Below are 9,901 nucleotides of genomic sequence, written 5' to 3'. Positions count from 1 at the left end.
AAATGTTTGCTGCACACATGGTTCGAAGCATACCCTTTGCCAAATTCACGACTTCAATGCACTATTTTTGGAGGATCTGACATATTTGTCGATATTTTTGAAAAGTCTAAGCAACGGATACCAAAATTCAAGCTTTTTTTTCATTTTCTACTATTAGTTGTAGGCATTGATGAGGAATGGATGAACTTCAAACATAGGTAAAAAAATGGAGTTATGACATTGAAATTGTGATATTCAATGTACACATAATAGAACAAGGAAGATCGATAGCAGAACACCTTGCAACGTATCAAAGTAACATGAGTTTAACGATAGCTTCCCATACGTAAAATGTATGGAAAAACTCGAGACAATCCTGATGAGTGTTCAACTAAGATCGCCTTGATAAGGCGTTAAAGTTATGGTTAACACAACAAAGAGAAAGCTGGAAAGTATATAGTTAGCTCAATCTATTGATACAATGAAAACTTTTTATTATATGATTCCGGGGAGTACATATAACCCGATGAACACAGAAATCACATTTACATCTTAGAAAGCAAGCAAACTTTCATTTCGATAGTAGTATAAGCAGAGTCATAAGCAGATACAAGATATAGTATACGAAAAACTTATGGAAATTGAATTAGAACTTAGTTCAATATCAAACCTCAAGGAGATTGGGGCCAATCATATCCAGCATCCACGGCATTTAAGTCATCGTAGAACCACATTTCCACATCCTCTACATGTTCCTCGTCTTCCCAGTAGTCATCAGACATCTCATCATCGTCAAAGTCATCATCAATGTCACCAGCCACGAAGTCCCACGGTATATAACCAGAAGAACCTGAATAGTCCGAGCAGTTGTCCCAGCCATTCTTATCATAGCAATCCACGACAACAGGTCCGACAACCTTTAGCTTATTGAATTTCTTGACAAAGTTATCATCAAGGTTCACATTCCAACAACCCCTTACGTCTAACAGCTCGAGCTGCCTGCAGTTTTGAAGAACCTCTGATATGCTCAATGTACCAACCAGCATGTAAGCAATTTCCAGTTGTTTGAGCTTAGGCATCGATGTAGCAATTGCAAGGGCTTCATCATCTTGTGAGAGCTTGTCGATAACCTCGAGTGGGTGCATAGTTCGACGCAAACCAGTCAGATATTTACAATGCTTCCCAATGGCTTCCAGGGCTCTTGCACCTATTTTTATGCAGTAGCTTACATCCAAAAATGTGATGTTGGAAAATGTTCCTGCAACTTGTTCCACTACGGAGTCGCTTAATTCACACTTTGGTAACCGCAATGTCTGCAGAGATTTGGCACTAGCAACCAAAACAGAGAAGTTTACGTTCACTTCAAGTAACTATTTACCGACACGGGAGGGAATAAGAAAGTAATGACGTGTTCTTTATTGCTATACGACAAGTCTACTGAATTCCAATTAGATCAGCAACAAACTTGAATGCAATCTAACTTCCATATTTCCTTTTTTAAAAAAAAAACAAATCAAAACATACTCTTTGTTATTATCCAAGGACTTGTCTTTCCTTATAAAGACTCACATCCAGTACATTGACTCCGTAAATTAATACAAAATGGGTTGAAAGAAATTGAACTTCTACAGAATGCATTATTACGATCAACGTGAGGCATAGTATCATAAACTGATGTCTATATTCAATGATAAATATATAACTGCCATAAGATGATATACTAACTTGTTTGCAATGAATTCGAAGCTCGATTTGTCTGAGAGACCAGAGACACAGAGTTTACGAAGGGAACCACAGCTTCTTGGAATAAGCAAACGAAGCATCCGATCAAGGTTTTCAGGACAGCGATTTTTGCTCCATTCCTCAATGTCAATCTCTTGCCAACAATAAGGACCCTTCACTGCTTTTCCCCATGACTTGCAAACCCTTGGAACAACAGTTAGCACCTCTTGAAGAGAAAGGTTTCTAAATATTAGCCCGAGTGCATCGGGTAACAATTCATCCCACGGCCTAAACTCGAATCCTTCCTCCATTTCAGTTCTTGTTCCTCTCCTATAATAATGAAAAACGTTGAGAACATTTACCTATGTTATTCCAAATTTCCATATATGAAACACATGACCAAAAACTAATAGAATTCAAGCAAGTATAAGAATTTAGCTACTAAAGCTAGTGTTTGACCATAGATTTGAAATTTCTTCTTCAAATATTAGTTTGACCCGTGAAATTTGATTGGATTATGAAAATACGAATCTTCAAATACTTTCAAGTTCCCAAAAACTGGCAAACTTCCACTCACAAGGCTTGAATTCAACTTCTTAACTCAAAGTTCAAAATCTATGGCCGAATGGAAGCTAAAGGATTGGAGTAGTTATATCCACACAAAATCTTCCCAACATAGTAAGAAGGATGAAAAAGTAGTGAGATCATAGCAATCTAGTACAAAACCAAAGAAAAATCAACTCAATGAGCAAACAATAACCATAAAAATCGAATCTTGAAAAGATAAAAACACTCCATACTCATAAAAGAAGAGATTTATCCATATAACTGAAACTGTTAACATAAACAACAGAAAGTCACAATCTTTACATGAGAAACACAGTAATTCTGGAAAAATATCAAGTACCAAGAACATAAAAAAGAGAAAATGGCAAAGATAATGAAAATACCTTTACACAACCATATTGCCACCAGCAAAACAATCTACAGATTCAAATGGCTACACAGATCAGCATCACTCAAAACTAACCAACACCTGTTAAGGGAAATGCTCAAATCAGGATACAAACATCTAAATAAAACCAGAAAACCAAGAAAAGTCATTTCAAAACTTCTCAAAACACCCTTATATGAAAATTCTAAATAACCCCATAAACAAGTAAATCTTGGAAATCTCAAAGAAAAATTACACTAGCAATAATTACTTTCTCAAAAGTTAAAATCTTTCAAGAAAAGTCATTTCAAGACTTCCCAAACACCCTTATGAAACCAAATAGACTTCGGAAATCTCAATGTACACAAATCAAGAAAGGAAGAAAAAAATTCTACAACAGCTTTAATTACTCTACCAAAAGGTGAAATCTTTCAAGAAAAGTCATTTCAAAACTCCCAAAGACCCTTACATTTTGAAAAATCCCAATACACAAATCAAGAAAGGATTTTTTTTTGTTACACCAGCACAAACAATAAGTTTCTCAAAAGGTAAAACCTTTCAAGAGAAGTCATTTCTAAGCTTCCCAAACACCATTATGAAAATTCTTCCAGCACTACACAAATCACACTACACTAATCAAGAAAGGTAAGTCTTTTACACCAACACAACAAATAGTTTCCCAAAAGGTAAAACCTTTCAAGAAAAGTCATTTCTAATCTTCACAAACACCCTTCTTTGCAGCCAGCAGTACATAAATCTCAACACACAAATCAAAAAAAAGTCCTTTACACCAGCACAACAATTATAAGTTCCCAAAAAGTTAAAAATCTTTTAACAAAACTCATTTCAAAACTACCCTCTTTGCAGCAGTACATAAATCTCAATACACAAATCAAGAAAGTTAAGTTCTTTACACCAGCACAACAATTATTAGTGTTCCCAAAAGGTAAAATCTTTCAAGATAAGTCATTTCAAACAAATTTCCCAAACACCCTTGTTGAAAAAAAAAAACCAATAATCTTGCTGCAACTAAGCTCCAAAGTAACATTCAGAACACAAACATTAAAGAAAATGTACAAATTAGAAACCCCATGTCAGTAAAAGAGATAAGACCTCAAAAAAGATAAGGTAAAGTTTGGATCTGTGAAAAAACCACCGGTTTATCCGCCTGAAATGAAGGGTAATATGAGGAGCTTCAGTTCAGTACCTCAGTACCCTTTTTAGCTTTTGTGGGGTTGCAAGTTTTTGAGAGAAAGAAAAGAGAGAAGCTGAAGTATGTAACAAAGAAACAAGAAGAGAAACAAAAAGGAAACAAGATTTTGATTACTCAGACAGAAATAATAAATTTAAAATAAATAAATAAGCATGTGAATTTTGATTTTAACAAAAAAAAAGATTGAGGAACCTATTCGAGTTCGAGTTCCCTGGATACGAAATTATCTTTGTTACTTCATTCTTATACGAAGATTCGAGTTCGAGTATTTTTGAATATGTAAATCTATCTTTGTTATGAAATATGTACTCCTAATGTGAAATTTTTTGACACAAATTTTAAATTTAATCAGACTCTAATATACACAAAATATCAGACGAAGAAACAAAAAAATAAATTTGAGGAAATACAAGTATACGTTTTGATTTGAAGGTGAGTTACGTAAGTGTTTGAATTTTACTTAACTAATAATATCATGTTTATTGATTTGGTTGGGAGATAATTTATTTATATATAAAAATAATATTTGTAATTTAGCAACTTGTATATAAGTATTATATGTCCTTTATATCTGAATTCATTGCGTTTAAATCGGGAGTCTTTCAAAACAATATCTCTATCTCCAAGAAATAATGATAAGATCTGCATGCATTTTATTATTTTCAGATCTCACTTATAAAATTTCACTAAATATGTTATTGTTACCTCATAACTAATATATACGTACAAGTTAAAAAGAAAATTATTATTATTTACGAAATTAAAAAATTAAATAACAAAAATATGTACAATTTTTAGGAAATTTATATATTGTTTTATATAGGATAAAACATTAACAATAAATAAATGAATAGCAAAAGTATACAAAAGATAAAATTTTTGATAAATAATTTTTAATATTAATATTTACGTAACTCTAACCTATAAACTATTTTTTAAAGAGTATAACATTTATTTTAATTATATTTTGGAATTTGTTTGCGTACCTTCTTGAAAGTCAGTCATTTTCACTTTGATAAGATGCCAAAATTAAATACTATGGACTAGTGTAACATCAAATAATAAATGTAATGAATTAAAAAGTCAGTTGAGTAGAAAAGTCTCAAATCAAATTTAAAGTCTAAACATAAATAATTATACAAATATTATATTAAATAACATACTCAAATATTATTTTACAAGTTAATATTTGCAGAGAGTAGTATCCCTTACTTTTTAGCTTGTAAAATAACAAAAAATATCTATAATAAATTCTTAGCCTACATAAAAAAGAGTAAAAAAAGGAATATTATTTCCTTTGTTTTGAATTTATTAGTAAAGTTTTTAGTCCACCTAAAAAAATAACGCATGTTCTTATTCGATAAATCATAAATGGCCTTATTAATATCTTGTGGGTCCAATGCTGATTGATTTTTTTTTTCAAGTTAGTGCCACATAGACTGAAAAGGAATAGAAAATTACTTATATAATAAGTTCAGAAGTAATAGGACCTTAGTATAGTATAAGTGTGTCTCTAGAATTTTGAACATAGGTTGAGGGATACTTGTGCATTTCTCTATTATTTTACAGAAATTTGTATTAATTAGTTAAAAATAAATTTAGTTAATAATATTTATGCATTTTAATTTGATTATGAATCATCGAATCAAATTAATTAGAATTTATCATACTAAAGTTTGATTTATTAACGGGTCAAACATTCAAAGTTCAATATTTATATTCTATTTGAATTTTTTTTTGATTTTCAGGTTTTTTAGTTTATTTTATTATTTTGACTTTGAATATGTTTTAAAAATCTACTGAAAACTCAAAAAATATTTATATATCTATCTTAAATAAGGATATCATACTTTAAAATATCGAATCAAATATTAAAGATTACCTTTACAAAAACTATTTTTATTTATGACAATTGTCATGTCATGTATTTTCTTGTCATATAATACTAATAATAATAATAACATTAATATATGATCGAGTAATATTAAAAAGTGATTTAAATTGTTTGATTAATATGTGACGTTAAATTCATAATGTTAGGAGTATATATGATTTTTTTAAAAGCTAACATATCAAATGTTACACAATTTATAAATATATTTTTTCACTTTAATACACAATTATCGTAATTCGTATAAAAAATTTATTTACAAAATCATAACAAACTTGTAAAATTTAATATTTGATATTTACTTTTTTTATTATTAAATTCTCGAATTTAAACTTTATAAATATCAAATTGAATATTGAAATTCGACTTCTTATATTTTTTCCTTCTCACTTCATTAATTACTAGATGGTTGTGTCTTTTTTTTTTTCTTCTTTATCTATTCTATGTTTGGTTTGTGCATTGAGTGTGGAAGTGAGTTAAAGAAACTGTATGGAAAAAAGAGTATTTATGTATATACTGATAATAAAGCTGAAGCATTGATTGTGACTTTAAAAAGTTATGGATCGTTCGGCGGAATGTATTAATATAATGTAAAATAACATATATAGTAATATTTGTATTAGTTATGTTCGTATTAATAAAACATAAAGGGAAAAGGGTTTGATATATCCCTTAACTTTGTCATTAAGAGCTGATATACCCCTTGTTGTGAAAGTGGCTCATATATACCCCTACTTGTAAACAAATGGCTCACATATACCCTTTTCCTCTAACGGAAAATGAAAAAAAAATAATTTCAATCTAAATTTTTATTTTTTTTCTAAAAAATATAATCCCATATGAGTAAATTTAATCCTCGTCAAATATATTATTTTTGACCTTTTTTTGTTTCAATGACTAATTTATAATTATTATTTTGATAATCAAATTTATTTATGTTTCACTAATATTCTTGTAAAACTTAATTGTAGATGACCAAATTTTTTCTTCGAATACGAAACTAAATTACAATACACAAAAAAAAAATAGTTTAAATTTTTTTCTTTAAACTAAGGAATGAAAGAAAAAAACAAAATAAAAATAAGAAACTCAAGTAATTATAATAAAAGAAGTCAAAAAATATTTTTTTGTATGAAAAAAATTAAAATATACCTTGAACATTGATAGAAGAATCATATATACCCCTAAATCATTTTTAAAAAAAAATTAGAAGTAATAAATATAAATTTAAAACTAATTTTTTTAACTTCCGTTAAATGAAGGGTATATGTGAGTCATTTTGTAACGGCAGGGATATATGTGAGCCGTTTGTATAACAGTAAGGGCATATATGAGCCACTTTTATAACGAAGGGTATATCAGCTCCAAATGACAAAGTTGAGGGGTATATCAAACCCTTTTCCCAAACATAAATTATATTTATGCATTGTATGGTTTGATGCACTAAAAAAAAATTTACTTTTCATTATTATGGCGGAAAAGATATAAAAAAATTGTATTGAGGAACAATTGGATCTTTAAGTGAGTTAATGCATGCATTAAAAGCATTGCATTTCTAATATCTAGAAATCTATGGTATTAACAATACTCGGGTCGTTTGATAGAGTATATAAGAATAATTTTAAATACAGTGTATTAGTAATGTTTGCATTAGAAATGAACGTATTAGATATACTTGCGTTGTTATACTTAGATTATTTTCATGCATTTGTTTGTTTAATGCATAAAAAGATGGGAAAAGACATAAATTTCCCTCTGAACTTGTCTCGAAAGTCAGTTACACGCTTAAACTATTGTGGTGACCTATTACACACCTAATCTAATTCAAAGTGATATTAATACCCCCTTAGTTAAAATGACAAATTTAAACATGTGACACTACTTTTTTGGTCAGTATATAATTATGTATTATAATTTCTAATTATATTAATATATGTCATCTTTTTTCTTTTTTATTAGTGATTCTAGTTTCCTTAATATATAATTCTTTTTTAACTAATAAATGATGTTATATAAGTTCAATCTGAAATTAAATTATTAATAGACATATCGAACATCGAACAGATAATTAAACGTGATAATATCAGAAATTTCTGTACTCCTTATAGTGATCTCTATTTCAATTAATTCATACCTATTTAACTTTGGCTGAATTAAAGTTTTAAGGTAACTTATATTATTATTCATATTAATAAAATTGGCATACTGTTTAGAATATATTAAAATTTAAAACTTTATTTAAATGTTAGTTTATTTGGATTTTCCATTTATTCCCATCCTTACTTTAGTTGTTATTTCATATTATTCCAAAAGACTTTTAAAAGTAGATTCTGCATTTTCTACTAAAAGAATATGTTCATTAAAAATTCTTAAATTTCATTTATAAAATAAAAATAAAATATTTGAGAAGCAAATGTAAGAAGGGTTGAGTTGTACTTTTAAACATCCACCGAACCTACTAGGCATATGTGTCTAACGTCCACTCCTTCTAGTCGAATGCCTTAAAACGACTCTAATGATGAGAGAAGGCGATATCAACGAGAATAACTCTAACGTATAAGTTCCTTCTAGTCGAATGCCTTAAAACGACTTTAATGATGAGAGAAGGCGATATCAACGAGAATAACTCTAACGTATAAGTTTAGCAATTTAGTTTGACTTTAGATTTGCGATTCTAAAATTTTAAACATGGCTAAATAATCTTTTGGGCTTCTTTAAGTTATGGGCTGAACTTTTGGTACTCATCTATTGGGCCACCAAATGAGTCCACTTCTATAATGGGCCTAACAAAATTTAGAGCCCAACCCATTTTACAGATTATGAATGGGCCTATTATGTTTTCTTCTTAATAAGCAAATATCCCATAAAAGCTAAATTATTACAAACATATATCCCTTTATATTCATATCTACTAAACAATTACACTGTATACCCCCTACTAATTTCACTTAACTGATATTATATCAGTATTATATATTGTATTGATATCATTAAGGCTGATAATTTCGCTTAACTGATATTAAATCAGTATCCTATGTTGTATTGGTATCATTAAGACTGATAATTTTGCTTAATTGCTATCTATCGATATATATATATATATCATTAAGATTTCTTATTTAGAAATTATTTATTAGTCAATGTAGTACTCACCAGACAATGACACTATATGAGTAATTTTTGAACAAAAAACACATTAACGATGCCACAACAATATGCATATACTTTTATAATATCATTGACTGTTTATAGTAATTTATCTCACAGATTTGTCTCTTCAATCGAGTTGAGAACTGTGAGAATCATATGAATTTGTGCTACACTTTCTAAAGTGTTCTTGTGTGTATGATTGCAGTCCTTCTTTAGAACCTTATCAACCTAGAAGTTCGATTGTTTTTTCTCTTTTAACTCTTCTTTATCGATTTACCATTTATTAAAAACGTCACAATAAAATGAATAATTTATAAAACACAGTTGACCTAGAAATAGTGAGTAGGAATATATGCATTATGACATGTACGTGAAATACATACAACTTAACATCATTCAATTTCTTTTAGGCCAATGTCATGTCTTGTCATTGATATTTGGCATATCTTTGGTTGTATCTTTGTGAAACTTTACTTAGGTGAATCCAACAATAAAAAAATAAATCATACTTTGAAATATTATTTAATTAAGTTATAATCTTTCTAAATAAATCATTTTCTTAAGCACATTGATGTTAGAGTAGTTTGAGTTTTGTATGAAAAGTTATATACTAATTTTTAAATTATTAGACACAATGGGAGTGTTCGGTACGAAGGAAGATTAAAACAAATTCAACAAGAAGAGTTTTTCGAGAAAATAAGTAATTTTCTTGTGTTCGATAATAAAGGAAAAAAATATAGTCCCAAGGGCATTTAGGTATATAATCTAAGCAAACACTATTCTCTAAACTCTAATCCATCTAAGTTGCAACGACCCAACATAGGACCTCACCCCTAGTATGATGCCAACCCCAAGACCGACCGAGGACACAATCCAAACCCTAACCTAAGATCCAACCTGAGACTCGAGACCAAACTAGATACCAAGATAGAGCTTGAGATCCTAACCTCGACTTCTAGATCGAACCTTGACTTGACCTCTACTCGAGAGTCAACCCCAATACTAGACCCTA

General features: G+C 29.3%; 1 protein-coding gene across 1 annotated transcript; it reads right to left on the bottom strand.

Annotated features, from left to right (window-relative positions):
• Window positions 1-429: 429 nt before the first annotated feature.
• Window positions 430-3,970, bottom strand: LOC107005006 (F-box protein FBW2). Its single transcript, XM_015203457.2, has 4 exons — window positions 3,749-3,970; window positions 2,652-2,737; window positions 1,705-2,031; window positions 430-1,308 (listed from the first exon to the last, which is right to left on the bottom strand). The coding sequence occupies exons 3-4, from the start codon at window positions 2,010-2,012 to the stop codon at window positions 651-653; spliced, it is 966 nt and encodes a 321-aa protein (XP_015058943.1). The 5' UTR covers window positions 2,013-2,031; window positions 2,652-2,737; window positions 3,749-3,970; the 3' UTR covers window positions 430-650.
• Between the last annotated feature and the right edge of the window lie 5,931 nt (window positions 3,971-9,901).

This window comes from Solanum pennellii, chromosome 11, assembly GCF_001406875.1.
Source record: "Solanum pennellii chromosome 11, SPENNV200".
Taxonomy (NCBI): Eukaryota; Viridiplantae; Streptophyta; class Magnoliopsida; order Solanales; family Solanaceae; genus Solanum; species Solanum pennellii.
Note: the sequence above shows the minus strand (reverse complement) of the source record. Positions and strands in the feature narration are given on the sequence as shown.

Bases quoted from the DNA above. Each gene is read 5' to 3' on its own strand.
- LOC107005006 (XM_015203457.2), bottom strand. From the start codon at position 2,012: ATGGAGGAAGGATTCGAGTTTAGGCCGTGGGATGAATTGTTACCCGAT. The intron at 1,309-1,704 runs GTTAGTATATCA...TTTGGTTGCTAG, and splicing joins TTCGAATTCATTGCAAACAA to TGCCAAATCTCTGCAGACAT.